Source organism: Myotis nattereri (genome assembly GCF_964212035.1).
Source record: "Myotis nattereri genome assembly, chromosome: 1".
NCBI classification, from domain to species: Eukaryota; Metazoa; Chordata; class Mammalia; order Chiroptera; family Vespertilionidae; genus Myotis; species Myotis nattereri.
In genome coordinates, this window is record NC_138075.1 from 48168178 (window position 1) to 48187037 (window position 18860).

General features: G+C 38.8%; 1 protein-coding gene across 2 annotated transcripts in view; it reads right to left on the reverse strand.

Moving 5' to 3' along the window:
- Positions 1-18860, reverse strand: part of USP3 (ubiquitin specific peptidase 3) — a 105191-nt gene that overhangs the window by 31971 nt on the left and 54360 nt on the right. For both annotated transcript variants that reach the window (XR_013996176.1, XM_081094434.1), the window contains exons 4-5: positions 5631-5714; positions 1639-1720 (exon numbers count right to left, since the gene is read on the reverse strand). Coding sequence is in view for 1 of the 2 variants with exons in the window: in XM_081094434.1 (XP_080950560.1) it covers positions 1639-1720; positions 5631-5714 (166 nt within the window). In the remaining variant the exon portion in view is untranslated. The remainder of the gene's footprint in view (positions 1-1638; positions 1721-5630; positions 5715-18860) is intronic.

Sequence of the window (18860 nt, forward strand, 5' to 3'; positions counted from 1 at the left end):
AGGCTTGGTTTTCTAATTAGCTCTACAAGTTCATCATGACATCTGAATACTACACCTGAACATTGAAAGTGAATCTACCCATCCAAATCAAAGCATCTCTGACCATAATTCAGTTGGCCAGAGAACACTTTAGCTCTTTCTTCCACAAAATCGTTAACACTTTGATTAAGAGTGTGTCTCTACATAGCTAGCACGAGAGCAGAGAGGTAGATGCAGGGTAAAATTATTAAAATATTTTCTGATTTTGCCCTGGCTGTGGTGTGTTTCAGTTGGTTGGAGCGTCGTCCAGCACACCAAAAGGTGGTGGGTTCAATTCTGGTCAGGGCACGTGTGGGAGGCAACCAATAGGTGTTTCTCTCTCACATCTGTTTCTTTCTCTATCTCTCCCTTCTCTCTCTAAAATCAATAAAAATTGTTTCAAAATAAATAAATATTTCATGATTTTAAAATTTTGCTAATCCATTAATGGCTCATACATCTGGTAACAGATGGTTACCAGAATGAGGAAGCATATTCTCTTATGGTGAAGTTGTATTAATAAAGTCCTAAGAAATAAAATACCAATACTTCAGACCCATAGATTTTATACTAGGGATCTTTAACAGAAAGCAAGGATCTTTGCATCTTACAGAAACGTTGTAATAAGGTACGTGCATAGGCATTAAGAACAAACACTTTGGTGTGGTGAACACACAATACAATATACAGAAGATGTATTATAAAATTGTACCTCTGAAACCTATATAATTTTATTAACCAATGTCACCCCAATATAGTCAATAAAATTAAATAATTTTAAAAAACACACACAAATTCTTGCTAAGGCAGAGGAGTACAGTGGCAATCCTGACAAAAGAAAGGCACTGACAGATGGACTCATTGGGGTATTCAGCCACATTAAGAATCATTGGTACAAATGGCAAACATTTTATAAAATATTCCAAATCCAAGGCATCCTATATAATAGAGGTAATATGCAAATTAACCCTCACACCCTCACAAGATGGCTGCCTACGACCAGGCCAGCAGGGGGGTTAGTGAGGGACGACTAAATGACTGAACAGCAGGCTGCGTGGGGTGAGCAGGCCGGCAGGGGGGTTAGTGAGGGACGACCAAATGACTAAACAGCAGGTTGCGTGGAGTAACCAGGCCAGCGGGGAAGCCGTGAGGGGTGACCAGGCTGGCGGGGGGGTGGTTAGGGGCAACCAGGCCAGCAGATGGGGGCAGCTGGGGGTGACCAGGCGGGCAGGAAGGGCAGTAAGAGGCAACCAGGCCAGCGGGGATGGGGGGGGACGGTTTGGGGCGACCAGGCCAGCATGGGGTAGCAGTTCGGGGCGATTAGGTTGGCGGGGGGAGGGGCAGTGAGGGGCGACTAGGCCGGTGGGGGCGGGGGGCAGTTAGGGGTGACCAGGGAGGCAGGCAGGTGAGCAATTAGGAGCCAGCAGTCCAGATTTGTGAGAGGTCCCGGATTGGAGACGGTACAGGCTGGGCTGAGGGGACCTCCCCCTCCCCAATGCACGAATTTCGTGCACTGGGCCTCTAGTATACTTATAAAAGTGTATAAGGACCAACATTAATGTAATAAAGCAGGCTATATCTCAACCAATTCTTATATTTGAATAAATTTTAATTACTTACATTTACTTTTAGTAACTTGCTGTTTAGTGATGAGTTTTCCAAAAGTTTTCTTTTCCTATGCCTGTCAGCTGTGAAAGCTGAGCTATTGAAACACAAACAAACAAACAATCAAAAAGACATTAATGTACACAGACTTCACAGAAGGTTTTAGAGAATAAACTTGGCTGTTCTTAGTGTCTAGCGTATGGAGCCTTGCCTTGCTGCTTAGTCAGGCGAGGAAATGACCTATTAGGTCCACTGTGGCCCACAAAGTACTGAAGTAACTGAGGCGCTCCACTCCCTGGAAAAGCCCTACGCTCCTTCAGCAAGATGAACCAGAAGAAGCCACCACCAGGTACTTCCAAGAAAAGCTGGCCAGGTAGATAAAGCCTGTGAGACAATCCCTTGCCACCACCACTCTAACTGCCTAGGTGAAGCTTCAAAAAATGAGAACAGTCATTCCTCATAACAAAAAGAAAACCCTGGTCTGACAAGATTATTTTAAGAGTTATCATAAGTCTCAAATACTGTGCTACTTCTTTTATAATTTTGATAAAGATATCAATCATGTTTTATTCATTTGTCGTATTAGGCTATGACATAATCTGAGTTTGTGAAATGATAAAAAAGTATAGACATATACAAATTCATTTGATCCAGCTATGCTAGAAAGGATATTCTAAAACAAATACTAATTAGCACAGAAATTCTGAATTAAAATTGTTTAAATTTCTCTTCATGAAAGAAATACTTTATCCCAGCCCATGTAATTCAGTGGTTAAGCATTGATACATGAACCAAGAGGTCGCTAATTTGATTCCCAGTCAGGGCACATGTCTGGGTTGCAGGCTCAATCCCCAGTAGGGGGGCGTGTAGGAGGCAGCTGATTGATGTCTCATTGATGTTTTTATCTCTGTATTCCTTTTCCTTCCTCTCTCTCTAAAAATCAATAAAAACATATTTTTTAAAAAGAAAGATATATTTTGCTTAAATTTATCAGAGAGTAAGTCCTATCTTTAAAGGGTCACTTTAAAATTATTATGTATCAGGAGGTAAAATTATCATTAAACAACACAGACTTTCAAGTCTGCCAATTCTTTCCCCTCTCCTAAAAATACTAAGCTTATCCATAGGAAATACAAAATTATTTCTCTTTCCAGAATTTCCACATGAAATAAGTCTTTGGAGCATCAGATCTAGTAATAGTTGCTTCAAATCTAAACACACTCATAGGAAACATATCTTCAGAACGGCATGTCCCTCTCAGTGTTGGTGGCTGTAAGGTAAGAACAGACCAGTTCCATAGACTACTATGTTAAGTTATTCCTTCAAAAATTCTCTAAGTAAAGAAGTTGAATCACAAGCACAGTACATATACTACTTAGTGACAATGCCTAATAGTTAACTTTATTTTTAACCTACATAAAACATTTAGTTTTTAAAAACAGAAGTTATTAAAATTTACCATCAGTAAGTCTCAAAATAGCAAAATCCTCTAGATCCACACTGTCTACTATGGTAGCCACTTGCTACATGTGGCAACATATATTTAAATAAATTAAAATTAAGTAATATTTAAAATTTAGTTCTTTAGTCACACTAGCCACTTTTCTGGTGCTCAATAGCCACATGTGACCAGTGGCTATCATACCGGACACTGCAGATTACAGAAAGTTCTAGTGCACAGTGCTGCTCTAGAGAATATGTAGAAAAGTCTCAAGTTAAGTAAAACATAAATGTAATCATAGTTTTTAAATTGTAGCTTCCATTATAAACTAAAGCCTATGTTTGAAAACATAAAAATGAAAGTAGGTAATGTTTTTCAACACAGGAAAAACACTGATTACAAGGTAGATGTTTCAGTGGGCCAAGTAGAAGTGTAGACAAGGTGGTCTGTAACATCTTTTACATGATGAAATAGTCAACGGAAATAAAAGTTTGATAACTGCATAAATACATGCAGGTTACTGAGTGTTCTCTTTTCCCTTTGACTTAGTTCTGATTAATTTATTATGGATTAGATGGTAGTCTTAGAGAAAAAATATTCTGCTAGCTACCTACTTCTATAACAAAGCACCAATGTAGTAAGATCTTTACAATGACTTCACCACACCAAAAAGTGATATTACTTCAATTACCACAGGAATCTCCTACTTCACAGTTAATTGTGACTATTTCAGACAAAATTAAATATTTTGGATCTGTTGGTCTAATCCAGATAGGGCTCTGACTGCTTTGTTCCAATTAAGGGGAGAAGTGCTTTGAAAAAGAAAAAAGCCAAAAAAAGATGACAAGCCAAAAAGTACTTAAACCCAAAGTGCTTTAGTTTAGATTTTAAAGAAATAAATCCTGCCCTTATCAGCTTTATAATCTATTTAGTCAAAGAGATGCATACAGACGTTGGTTAACCAAAGCTATATAGTGTTTCACTTGAAGAACTTAGTTATTTCCTCTCAGTATACAATTTTAAAATACTCTATTAGCTTTACATTTAAGTTTGCTTTTGGCATCCTATATAATAAAAACCTAATATGCTAAGTGTCTGGTCGGCCATTCAACTAATCAAAGCGTAATATCCTAATGATATGCTAAGGCTGCTCAACCTCTCGCTATGACGTGCACTGACCACCAGGGGCAGACGCTCTGACCAGGAGATTAGCTTGCTGCTGGGGTCTGGCTGACAGGACTGAGTGAGATGGGCCAGACACACCCTGGAGCCCTCCTATGGCCCCCCGGGCTGGCCAACCTCCTGCGTTCCTCCCCGGGCCCAATCACCCACAATGGGGTCCCTCAGCCTGGCCTGCACCCTCTTGCAATCTTGGACACCTCGAGGAATGTCAGAGAGCCAGTTTCGGCCCGATGGCGGAACAACCAGTCGCTATGATGCACACTGACCACCAGGGGGCAGACGCCCAACACAGGAGCTGCCCCCTGGTGGTCAGTGCGCTCCCACAGGGGGAGCTCTGCTCAGCCACAAGCCGGGCTCATGGCTGGCAAGCGCAGCAGTGGTGGTGGGAGTCTCTCCCACCTCTGCAGCAGTGCTAAGGATGTCCAACTGCTGCAGAGGGCGGGCCTAAGCCGGCAGTCAGTCATTCCCCGAGGGCTCCTGGACTGCGAGATGGTGCAGGCAGGGCTGAGGGACACCCCCCTCCCCCCGAGTACATGAATTTCATGCGCCAGGCCTCTAGTATTCTCATAATACCTTTTATGTATCAACTGTGACAATAAATTTGATGACACCTAATGATTCAGGATGATTTACACAGATTACAGTTGAGTCAGCAGTCATTCCAGGACTATGCTTCTATCCATTGCAACTTTAAAGGCACTGCTATTTGGATTTTTATTTAACTGCTTGAATTTTGGGCCCAGTGAGTTTTATCTGAATGGCCTATTTGGCTACATCAAGAAAATTCTATTCATATAAGTACTTTAATTTTTTTATAGTGACATAATAAAACATTTTACAGCTTCTTGTACTATCCAGTGGAAACAAAAAGGAAAAACAAAAAGGAAAAAAAGAAACTAGGATCTTGTGCTATCACAAAGATTCAAAGTAGACAATATAGTTAAACCTAATTTCCCTTAAAAAGAACACATAAACTTTAGTGCTTCTAAGAAGACCTCATAATACATTTGATAAGGATTTTCTAATATCAAAGGTAACTGTATAAAGATTTCATATTGTCTTCTGACCTTTCCTTGCACCCCCAAAATTCCCCTTGCAAATAAACCGTGTAGCCTACAAGTCGGTGGGTTATAACTGAAAAACAGGCCCTGGGACCCTTGGATATATTTATGACAAATATTAACTGAAATAAATACTGAGATATGACCATTAACTATGGACACAGCTTAAGATAGTCAAACCCAAAGCTTATTTTATTAACATTTCAATTGCACTAAAAGCATGATGAAGTTATGGAACTCATAAACAAAAACCCCACTCAAAAATTCAGAAAGACCTCTCGACCCCAATCAATCCTTTTTTCCCCCACTGCTTATTTACTTACTTTTCCAAGTTCTGCAAGTGTTCTCTGACTTTCTGTACCAGTCCCAGCTTGGTGTCATTAACCACAAAATCATCACAGCGATAACTGCAAGAAAAATATTCATCAATGTGTGTAAAGAGCTTGAGGAAACCACAGTAATGAAATCACTAAAAGGTCTGGCTGCTGCCAAGATGATCACATGGCTCTGCAGGCAGTTCTGTTGGTGGCAAGTTTAAAGAGGACTTGGAATCCACAGTGGAATGTTTTTTATGAGCCTTTTGAAAAAGCCACGTAGGCAATGAACACTAGTTTATTTCACATTTTTATTCAAAAGCTCGATTCCCCCTTCAAAAATGAAATAAACTGCTACTTGTATTACATTCTTTTTAGGGTGCGTAATATGTGAAAAATGAAATAAAAAGCAACCAATTCTATTTATAAAGCTTTAAAGTGATAATTCCCAACTCAAATTAATGGAGAAATTGGGGGCAGGGAGAGATTTAAATGAAAAGTAGGGAAAAGGTAACTAACCTGTAGGGATAGTTGAATAAAAACACTAAAAATAAAGCTAGCCCTGGCCGGTTTGGCTCAGCAGCTAGAGCGTCGGCCTGCGAACTGAAAGGTCCCAGGTTCGATTCCGGTCAGGGCACATGCCCGGGTTGTGGGCTCGATCCCCAGTGGGGGACTTGCAGGAGGCAGCCGATCCACCATGATTCTCTCTCATCATGGATGTTTCTATCTCTCTCTCTCTCTTCCTTCCTCTCTGAAATCAATAAAGATATATATATATATAAAAAAAATAAAAATAAAGCTATATGTTTTAAACATAATTTAATTAAATAAATTATATTCAGATGGTTGAGAAGAATGAATCTTTTCATTCTGAGATGCTAGAAAACAAAAGTATAAAACAGTGGCCACCTCTTTTGGGAAACTGATAACTGCTTTGAAGAAAGATATTTAAGGTTTTCTTTAAAAATGATTCTGTGTGTGTGTGTGTGTGTGTGTGTGTGTTCACATGCTTCAGAACGTCAATAACCAAATAACATAAGGAATACACATAAATAAACTTTAACTTGTACATTAGCATTCAATTTTTTTCCCTGAGATAAGACCAATTTTAACAAAAACAATTTATGAGTTAGTACCAATATATTCTTTTGAATATCAGCTTTGTGTAAAAGCACTAATCCTAACTACTGAGGAATAATGACAATAACACTGCCATTCTGAGCAAACAAAACTTTGAATGCATAGGAATTAGCAAAAATTAGGTCATCTCTAGCAGAATCCAAAAACCATTTCTTACATATCTGAAACAGCAAATCTATTTTAAAAAATGAAGAGAGAATGGGGCAAAGTAACTAAAAATAAAATTTTATACAAAAGCATGGTTTGTGTCTTTTATTCTCATGAATAAAATTTTAAATGAATGCTTTTGAAAACTTTAAAATATTATATATATAATAATTTACACCCCCCTCCTCCCATTAACATTACCTATGCTGTCAATCAAGTATCTCTAATCTACTGTCCAAGTTCCCAGAGTCAAACCCTAACATTTCCATAAATAACAAAAGCCACCTTTTACATCCTAGATTGTTTCTCTTTGGTCAAATACCAGTAATGGCAGGAGAGTAATTATCAGTTTTATGATAAATATGTAAAAAATTTAAGTAAGAGAAAAGTTTTAATTCTTTGTTCCTCTCAGCAAAGATGTTAAGAGGGTCAAGTCTACTGTTTAAATCTGGGCTTAAGGCACGTGGTTCTTCCATGAACAGTCAGCATTCACTAAAGAAGGAAATTGCACTGTTACTCTAATTCCTCCTTATATTTTCATTTTATGTTTGCATATATTTATGCATGTATTTCAGATAAAACAGTACTCTATTCAAAACAAAAATACTCCAAATGCTAGTGTTCATCTGGGAAATGAAGTCTAAAAGGAAATTCACATCACCCTTCATGTATTGACAGGATATTCTACTATCTAATTGAAAAGTAAACCCCTTAACCTCCATAAATAGTGTAACCTATTGCTTTATTTACACAAAGCAATAGTGGTTGCTTTGTGTAAAGAAACAAACTGTTTCAAATTAAATAACAGATTTTTTTCTTATTAAAGTAATTATTTAATTCATGCATTCAGCCGGGATATAAAATTACTTAACATTTGTTAAAGTAACATTTTCATATATCAAAATATACTTATTTTGGGCCTTGTCTCTTCCAACTAATCTTGTTTAATTGGGTCTAGTTGTTTCATCTCTCTGAACTTTTATCATTAAAGTGAGTAAGTTGCTATAGATTCTAGAGCTGTGCTAATATGTCTCACGCAACTGAGGAACTGAATTTTATTTTTTTAAGGATTTTTAAGGTGATTTTTAGAGAGAGAGGACGGGAGAGGAAGAGAGAGAAACATTGATGTGATAGTGAAACATCAAATGGCTGCCTCTTATACGCCCCCTACTGGGGATGGAACCATCAACCTTTTGGTGCACAGGACTATGTCCAACCAAGTGAGCCAAATTGGCCAGGGCTGACTTTTAATTTTTCAAAGTTGTAATTAATATAAAATTTTACTTAACAGCTGAAGCAGTACAAAATATGTTTTAATTAATGACAATTTTATGGTCTTGGTGAAACTACATTTCACTTTTATTATATCACATAGATGTATTGCAGCACCCATGATGGGGGCATGTCATTTCTAGTATATTATACATAAGCAGAGCACCAATGTAGTTTGTGTCCACAGAATGATTCAGTTGAACTTATTTTTCTTTGCAAAAATGCAGCACTGTAATGTCTTTATTTGAATATTTTATGAAGACAGCATGAGTTACAGTGATATTTATGTAAATCACAAATGGTAGTAAAATTGAAATATATTTTTAACTATAACATTATTTTTCTAGCTTACTAGTAAGAATGAAAAAATTTTAACTTTCAAATGAAAGCACACTAATGAGGCAGAATTAAAAGGAGAAGGTATGTCACAAATTTTACAAAGAATGGCAATTATGATTTGCTACAGCAGAGTAAAATAAATCAGTTGTGTAAAACTAATCTATCCTATCTAATAAAAGACAAAAGGGTAATTGACCATACCTTTGCTATGCTTCCCATTGGCTAATCAGGGCAATATGCAAATTAACTGCCAACTAAGATGGCGTCCGGCAGCCACACAGCTCAAGCGAGCAGGAGGCTTGCTTGCTCCAGTGATGGAGGAAGCCAAGGTTCCCCGCCTGCCGCGGCCCAGCTCTGAGCTCCAAAAGCAACAAAGTTTCAATTATAGAAGCTAAACAAACCCCAGATACCTGCTTCAGCAGGCCAGCTCTCAGCTCCAGTGACAGCAGCAAAGTTTCAATTATAGAAGGTAAATAAACCCCAGAATAAAAAGAAAAAGAAGAAAAAAAGGAGAGCCTGGGAGTTAAGTCACCGGCCAGCCTGAAAACGGCCCTCAGCCCCTCACCCAGACTGGCCAGGCACCCCAGTGGGGACCTCCACCCTAAAGGGGGTGTGGCCAGCCTGAAAACAGCCATCAGCCCCTCATCCAGGCTGGCCAGACACCCCAGTGGGGACCCCCACCCTGAAGAGGGTGAGACCAGCTGCAAACAGCTATCATCCCCTCACCCAGGCTGGCCAGGCACCCAAGCGGGACCCCCAACCTGATCTGGGACATCCTTCAGGGCAAACCAGCCGGCCCCCACCCATGCACCAGGCCTCTATCCTATATAGTAAAAGGGTAATATGCAAACTGACCCTAACAGCAGAAAGATTGGGAATGACTGGTTACTATGACACACACTGACCACCAAGGGGCAGACGCTCAATGCAGGAGCTGCCCTCTGGTGGTCAGTGCACTCCCACATGGGGGAGCTCTGCTCAGCCACAAGCCAGGCTGATGGCTGCCAGTACAGCGGTGGTGGTGGGAGCCTCTCCTGCCTCCTCAGCAGCACTAAGGATGTCTGACTGCAGCTTAGGTCTGCTCCCCGCTGGCAAGTGGACATCCCCCGAGGGCTGTCGGGCTGCCAGAGGGATGTCTGATTGCCAGCTTAGGCGCAATCCCCCGGGAAGCAGGCCTAAGCCAGCAGTTGGTCATCCCCCGAGGGGTCCCAGACTGTGAGTGGGCACAGGCTGTGCTGAGGGACCGCCCCCTCCAAGTGCACAAATTTTTGTGCACCGGGCCTCTAGTATATATATAAAACCCTAATATGCAAATAGGCCAAGCAGCGGAACAACCAAACCAGTCACTATGACATGTGCTGACCACCAGGGCGCCCGCACAGAACATGGCAGGTGTTGGCGGCAGAGCACAAAACATGGCAGGTGTTGGCTGCAGCGGGACGGTGGAGCAGGTGAGCAGGGGCACCAGAAAAAGGCAGGGCACTGGCTGCTATCATCGGGGCGAGTCTCTAGTGGTTACTGAAAATTCTTTGCTCCTGGGCACTGTGGTCCTGCCGGACGCTCTCACCTGCTCCTGGCGCCAGCCCCACTTGCACCCACTGCCGGGGCCAGAGTTTCCGCTCGCACCCACTGCCTGCACCTGGCGCCGGCCCTGATCACTTGGTGCCGTCAGCAGGTGCAAGTGGTGGATGCTGGCCCTGATCACCCCTCAGGGCTTCTTCAACTCCCCCTGCTCCTGAGGGTGATAGGGGCTGGCAGCCGCTGCTCACACTTGCTGCCAGCGCTGGCCCTGGTGCTGGCCCCGCTCATACCACTGCTGGTGCCAGCCCCAATCGCTCTGCGCCATCAGCAGGTGCGAGCGGCAGCGGGAGTGGGGCTGCCGGCAGAGGGGACCAGGGGCCATGGCGGGAGGGGCCGGATGGGGGCATGGAGGATGGGCCGAAACCTGCCCCTGTGCCCACCACAGCCTCGCAGTCTACAGTTCTTTTCAAGGTACGTGAATTCGTGCACTGAGCCCCTAGTTTTAAGATCAAATAGTAAGAGTCATTTTCAGCAAGTGCATACTAATTTAATAAGAAGCTGTCTCTCAACAGACAAAAAAATCAATGAAACCAGTCACAATCAATGAAATCATAATGAAATACACAACATTTTTAAATGCTTATTAAAGGATTTGAGTTCGTAATTTTGGCCAGCTATAAAATGGCTTGAATTCTTCTGTGACAGAAGAAAGAAAAACATTAAATTATCGTTTCAGGCAAGGGAATTATGTTTAAAAATGAGGAAAAAATAAAACGTGAAAGATCTTCAATTGACCCACCAAGAAACTGTCAGTGAATAAAAGACCTAACAATCTAAAGATCGATCATTTCAACATCTGAAAAATTGTAAGCACTTTTATTTTTAGCTTTAGATGAGTTTTACGAGACAAGAGATACTGGCCAATTATTACTTTGGGTTTGTTTTGACTCAAATGACTTCCAAATCTATGACGAATTGTCTTCATCCATTTGCAAACTATAAATAATTGATCTCATGTTGTAGACATATTTTAATCTCTTATATCTGTTACTTTGGGCTAGAGAGGAAAAAGTTTCCTATCAAGACAGAAAATGGGCCAGATATGTGAGATCAAAATCTGGATTTGCTAGAACAATTTCCCTTATTTGTTCTACTGTGTAACATAATGAAAATATTTGTGCTCTGAAATAGACTATCATTGGCCCTGACCGGTTTGGCTCAGTGGACAGAGCATCAGCCTGTGGACTGAAGGGTCCCAGGTTTGATTCCGGTCAAGGGCATGTACCTTGGTTGCAGGCACATCCTCAGTAGGGAGTGTGCAGGAGGCAGCTGATCGATGTTTCTCTCTCATCGATGTTTCTAACTCTCTCTCCCTCTCCCTTTCTCTCCGTAAAAAATCAATAAAGTATATTAAAAAAAAAAAAAGAAATAGACTATCATTGACACAGTTATTAAAATTGCTCAGAATTGCCCTCATCGGTTTGGCTAGTGGATAGAGCGTCGGTCTGTGGACTGAAGGGTCCTGGGTTCAATTTCAGTCAAGGGCACATATCTTGGTTATGGGCTCAGTCCCCCGCACGCAGGAGGCAACCAATCAATATGTCCCTCTCACACTGATGTTTCTCTCTCTTTGACTTTCTCCATCCCTTCCACACTCTAAGAATCAATGGAAAAATATCCTTGGATGAGGATCAACAAAAATAAAATATAAGAAGTACTTCCATTGTGTTGGAAAATACTCCTTATTTTTAAAAAAATTACTCAGTATTATGTGCAAATGCTATGAATCAACACCAGTTTATGAAACTGCTCAAAGAAATAGAAGATAATGAATTTAATGACCACATGTTCTTTGCCCGAGTCATGGAAGAATTTTACAAAGATTTACTGTACTGCTAACTCTATCTAATTCAAGATTTTCTGGAAAACAGAAGAAATACTTGCCAATATTCAAAGAGAAAACATCAGTGTAACCTACATTTTTTCACCTATATCACAGTGTACATGAATGAGCTAAATTTAAAGACCCAAGGAGAGGGAAAAGCTTATTGTAACCTAGCTAGACAGGTACAAAAATTTATGTTAAAATTTAAACTACTCATAACATAAATCAATAATGATGTTACTACACATTTTGTAACATGAATATGCAGATTTTCACTGTAACAGCATTAAATAAATTGGCTGTAAATCTATGAGAAAAAGTGAAGAACACTGCTGATATTAATACATTTAAAGTTGATTTTCAGTTTATATAATATCCCTTTAAATTTGAAGTTGATAACACTAAGCTATTACAAGAATTAATGGGTTTACTTAACTTAGTATGTAGTTTTGAAATTGATCTGTTTTTGCTTCAGTCAAATCAATTGTTACAATAAGATGAATCAGTATTGCCAATACAGATGCAAATATTAAAGAAATGTTTTTTGATTTATTGGAAACATTTTAATAATAGTTTTTGAAATCTACATTTTTAACTCCAATTTTATGACTAAATATAGATCAAGCATTTCCAACAAAAATTTAGCATCTAAATGGAGATGTGCTGTAAAGTGCAAAATATACTCTAGATTTTTGAAGATTTCATATGAAAAAAACAATCTCCAATAATTTCATATTGATTACAGGTTGACATAAAACTGGGTTAAATAAATATACAATTAAAATTAATTCACCTGATTCTACTTTCTTTTTCAATATGACTACTAGAAAATTTAAAATTGCATTTTTGATTTGTATTAAATTTTGGACTGCACTGCTAGTCTAAAGTGTATCTTAGACTCTGTTTGCTCTAATATTCTATACTACTACTCACTATCATAAAGAGGTAACAAATGACTTTATTTGAACTATAAGAAATCAATTTTATTTTGGCTGGATTTGTTTTCATTGGCTAAAATAATTTTTTTAAATATTTCTACAACTGTCCCTATTTCTCAAGAGCCAATTTCAGGTTTTCTTACATCACTAAGAAGGACACTACTCCTAAGATTATAACTTTTGTACTTTCTAATTTTTCTAGATTATACTAGTGTTATTTGAGGGTGATGATGATGATGATGGAAGGAAAGCACCTTCTACAGGTCAAAACTTCTTAGTGTTTGGCATGTGGTAAGCAATCGACAATTTGAGTTTCCTTCCCTTGTGTAACCAAGAGCTGCCTCGCAGCCCAAGTTTCTCTAGCTGCTTCTATTTCCCTGCTTTGATCTCTTCTTCCTCACTGGCCCAGAGGTTAATAGAAAATAAGTGGCAAGAGTAGGAAATACATAACAATTTAAATGTTGTCTGATTGCCTGAGTCTTTAGCTGTGCCATTGCTTTCAAACTGGAAGCTATCCAACTAATAATACTGGTATTACAGATGGCCAAGAGACATATGAAAAAATGCTAAAAGTCACTGATCATCAGAGAGATGCAAATTAAAATAACAATGAGGTATCACTTCACACCTGTCAAAATGGCTACTATCAACAAATCAATAAATGACAAGTGCTGGTGAGAATGTGGAAAAAAGAGAAGCCTAGTACACTGCTGGTGGGAATGCAGACTGGTGCAACCATTATGGAAAACAGTATGGAGTTTCCCCAAAAAATTAAATATGGAACTGCCATTTGACCCAGTGATCTCACTTCTAGGAATTTATTCTAAAAAACCCAAATACCAATAAAAAAAGAATGCATGCACTCCTATGTTCATAGCAGCACAATTTACAATAGCTAAGATCTGGAAACTGCCCAAGTGCCCATCAGTAGATGAGTGGGTAAAAAAACTGTGGTACATTTATACCGTGGAATACTATGCAGCAGTAAAAAAGAAGAATCTCTTACCCTTTGAGACAGCATGGAGGGACCTGGAGAGTATCATGCTAACTGAAGTCAGTCAGAGAAAGACAAGTATCACATGATCTCACTCAAATGTGGAATCTAAGTAACAAAATAAACTGATGAAGGAATGGATCCAGAGACATGGAAGCATGGAACAGAGTTCAGAATCTCAGAGGGAAAGCAGTGGAGGGTGGATGAGTGGGAGGTAATCAACCAAGGACCTTGTATGCATATATGCATGGCCCATGGACACAGACAATGGGGCAGTGAGGGCCTGGGGCAGGGGCAGGTTGGATGGGGAGGGGGGGCTATGGAGGGGGAAAGGGGGACATATGCAATACTTTCAACAATACAGATTTTTTAAAAATCCTATCTAATAAAGAGGGAATATGCTAATTGACCCTCATGCCATCACAAAAATGGCAGCGCCCACAGCCAATAAGGAGGGAATATGCTAATTGACTGCCCCGCCTTCAAAGATGGAGACGCCCACAGCCACAAGATGGTGGTGCCCAGTCCCCTTAGCCCTGCCTAGGCACCTGCCTCCAGAGTGCCCCAGTCCTCTCAGCCCCCCAGCTGCCCAGGACCAGTCCAAGGCGCAGGTAACCAGGGCCAGCCGAGGCTTGCGCTGCCAGCAGTGGCAGCAGCAGAGGTGTGATGGGGTGTCCCCTGCTCACTGGGTCGCCTCCTGCTCCTGAGGGCTCCCGGACTGTGAGAGGGGGCAGGTTGGGCTGAGGGACGCCCCCTCCAGTGCATGAATTTTCATGCACCAGTAATATTAATAATACTGGTATTAAAAAGTCCCAAGACAAACTAAAGGACTTAAAGTAAACAAGTTCTAAAAATATCTTCCTGGCTTACAATTTTGTTGAAACTATTGGTCAGAACTATGCCTACCTATAACACCTGAAAAAAATTAAATCATGATTCTTAATATTCCCTTCAAGAAGATTATGTCAGAATGAAAAGCACAAAAGATTATGTAACTTGTAGATTGCCTTTTAAAAGTTTGTCCTCTGAAACTGGAATACATTTCCTGTTTTGAAGTAAATCTGGTTATAAACTATGGTTAGCCCTGGCCAGTTTTTCTCAGTGGTTAGAGTGTCAGCCCAATGCCGGGGTTCATGTCCTAGCATCAAGAAGGGTTCAGGAATCTGGAAAAGGCTGCGCGTAGATGACATAGGAATCCAGAGACTAATAAAGAGTCCGGAGACGAGATATAATTTTGAAAGGCATTGGGGGTCAGAGGACCTTCAGCTAAAGGCACTGAAGAGTTCCTCCTTGCCTAGGACCCTCGCTTTTATTAACACAATTTTTCCTAAGGCAAGGTGGAGACAATACACCTCAAAGGGTAAGGTTTCAAAGGGTAAAGAAGCATTGTCAGTTTGGGGAATAGCCTACGGCTGTTCAGGTGTTTGGCCAGTAGGAGGCAATAACATGTAGATTAAGATGCCCTTTAATTGTCTGGCAGTCAGAATCAGTTTCCTATTCAGGTTTGGGGAAATGCCTTTAGCCATTCCCAACAGGTGACTACATGTGTGACTCAACCCTGTTGAGTCCTCAAGTCTCATCAACCTTTTGATGAAACTCTTGAAATTATGACATGCTGGAATTGGTCTACAGCAGCCCAAGCACCAAAGGGTAGTGGGTTTGATTCCAGGTCAGAGGCATATAACTGGGTTGCAGGTTCAATTTCAACCCCAGTTGGGATGCATGCAGGAGGCAACCAATTGATCTCTCTCTCTCTCTCTCTCTCACCTCCCTCCCACTTCCCTCTCTCCCCCAGCCCCCTCTCTCTCTAAAAAAAAAAATTAAAAAAATCCTTAGGTGAGGATTAACAGACAAACAACTAAATAAAAATAAACTATGGTTAAATGTCGTAAGAAGAAAATACACCTGGTTCTCAAATGGTAGTTGAAATATTATTATCAAAAATTCTATATACTTTCTTTTTTTCTGTATCATTGGCAGTGAGAAGTTGTGTGAGGAGAAAGCTAGGCAGGGTTCAGATAACCTGATTAGTACTTCCCTAGGAGAGAAGTTCAGGGTTCAGTATTTCTTCATGTACATAGGACTTCAAGTGTCTAACAAAAGTCAAGAACTACCTATATTTATACAACCAACTTTTAGCCTATTAAATTTATACTTATTCAAGTTTTTATTTAGTGATTTTAGGTGATTCTTCAAGTAAAGATGAACTTTACTTCTAATAGACTAGTTGTCAGATAAGAAAAAGGTTCACTTTTGTATTTATAAAAGAACTGTTTAAGAAAATGTAAGTCAACTGAACATTAAAGATAAAATTATACTTAGGAATCATATTGGGCAAAATATTAGAGATTATCAGACAAGGAAACAGAATGTAAAAAGGCAAGGTAGGAGAGGCATTGTGTTATCTTTCTTTACTTCTAATACCTTCATCTCTACACTATCATCTCAGCCATGAGCCAAATATGATCTTAAAGTACTTTTAAATTACCTTAAGCCAATAGTTAAGAAACCACTACATGTAAAATATGGTATTATATACATACTGTGGTTAAGAGAAAAAGATAAACAGTTAATTCTACTACCTGGCACTGAAAAAATATACATCAAGTAGCATTTGAATATAAATCAAATTTTCATAAGAAACAGAAATTCTCTATAGTGTTATGTAATTAGGGAGGTAAAAAAAAAAAAAGATAAAATCACAACGTAAGTTATTTTAAATTCTGCTTACTCTAATAAACACCAGAATAAAATTATCCAACTTTTTATCACATTGATTCCTTATCAGTACATTTTTAGATTTTCTATTTCTAGCATCTAATCATGCCTAATCCTTTCTACTTTTCTTCCCATAATCTCACCCAAACCCATCTTTTTTTCTTCCCCATTTCAACTAGCATCCTTTCCAGTTGAAATAGAGTATTTCCTTTGGTGCAATATCTTCTTCCCCCACTTCCTTATACTGACTTTCAAATCCATAGATATCTCTAGCTGAGTTAAGACAGTATTTGATGGTCCCACAATGACAGCCTTATCTATATTTTCTTTTCGCTTTTCTCTCCCAATTTTTTTTTACTTCAGTGTTTCCTGCTTTACATTTAGATGTAAGCTTTAATCCCATATACCACTGACCTCCTTACCCTTCCTGAGTATTTTTCATAAAGCATCATTCACTTGTTTAATGGCAAAAAACATTCGTCACTTGGTCATACTCATCTGTATCTTCCCTCATTCTCCAGATGAACACATACAGCATGGCTGTATTATTTTCTTGTCCTAAAATTTAATGTGGGTTTACTTCTTTTAAAAATTCTAATTTTAGAAACATTTGCTTCCTCCCTATTTTTGCCCTATTATTTTAAAATCCCCTCTTATTTTAAAAGGCAAAACACTAGTCTAATTATTTTCATTGGGTTCCTAATCAAGTTAAAAAATAAACTACAAAACTGAGCACCTGCCACCCCCAATATACTTATACATGTTTATATTAATTACATATGCAAATAAATCTAAATTAATGTGTGTAGTATAAAAAATAAAAATGTTAGTTGAGCAAGAGTTGAAGCAAACTATTTTAAAATGTCTTGCTATTATGATATCTTCATACTATCATACTAAATTAATATCTCAAAAGTACAATATACACATAGCAGCCAAACTACAGCCCGCGGGCCGGATCCGGCCGGTTTGAAATGAATAAAACTAAAAAAAAAAAAAGACCGTACCCTTTTATGTCATGATGTTTACTTTGAATTTATATTAATTCACACAAACACTCCATCCATGCTTTTGTTCCAGCACTCTGGTCCAGTTTAAGAACCCATTGTGGCCCTCGAGTCAAAAAGTTTGCCCACCCCTGACATAGGGTGTGGTTTGGCATTAATGATAATGAATATAATTCATGCTTGTATAGTCCTTTGAACTTTTTGTCCAGTTTATCAGATCTGATTAGTCTGTGTTTTTATTAGATAACCAATATTTTTACTTTATAATGTGTTTGGGGATCAGTATAGGAAAATCTGTCAGCTCACCTTTATTCTTCTTTACCAGTATTTGCATTATTGTTATTATTATCATCTTACATGATTAAAAGACTTTTTTAATGTGTACCCATTTGAGGAGTGTTGATTTGGTATAATTAAGTAAATTCTTAACTAGGCAGACAAAAGCTGCAATATACTGCAAAAATGCTAGAAGCGACTAAGGATGAGGATACCTCACGTGAAACTGATTCAGGCCACTCTGTGTGGTTCATGACACACAACCATCTACCTTACAGGCCATTGGGATAAGTACACTAAAACTTTTTTTTAAAACATAAGCTTTAATAAGTTCTGATATTTTCTCCCCATACTTTCAAGTACATTATTTTAGAGACAGCTGCACTGAAAATAGATCCCCTAGCACACAGCAGGTTTTCAATGAATATTTGTTTACTGAATAAAACACACCTGCTATTCTGATTTTTTTGTGGGGGTGTTCACACTATGTTTGAGGACCATCATGTAAATCAGACTCGGTCTCAAGTAAAAGTTTTGAAGGTAAAAATTTTGGGGGAAAGGGACAACTTATAATACCAAGTTTTCTTTATAAAGGATTTATATCTTTACTTTGTAACTTTAATACATGTATTCCTAGATATAGCTTATGGTTTTTTCATTATATTGAATATTCATTTGTTTTGTCAGTTCCATTTTTAACTGCTAATGAGAAAAAGATATATATATATATATATATATATATATATATATATATACACACACACACACACACACACACATATACATATATATACACATATGTGTGTGTGTGTATATATGTGTGTCACCATTTCAAAATTTATTAATTCTAGTTGTTTTCTACTACCCCGAATTTTCTGAGCATCCTATTATATAATCTGAAAACAGAAATAATTATTTTCTTCTTTTCCAACGTTTACAGCAATTATTTCATTTACTTATTACTTACTTCAATGGCTGGAATTGCCAAAATGAAGTTTAATT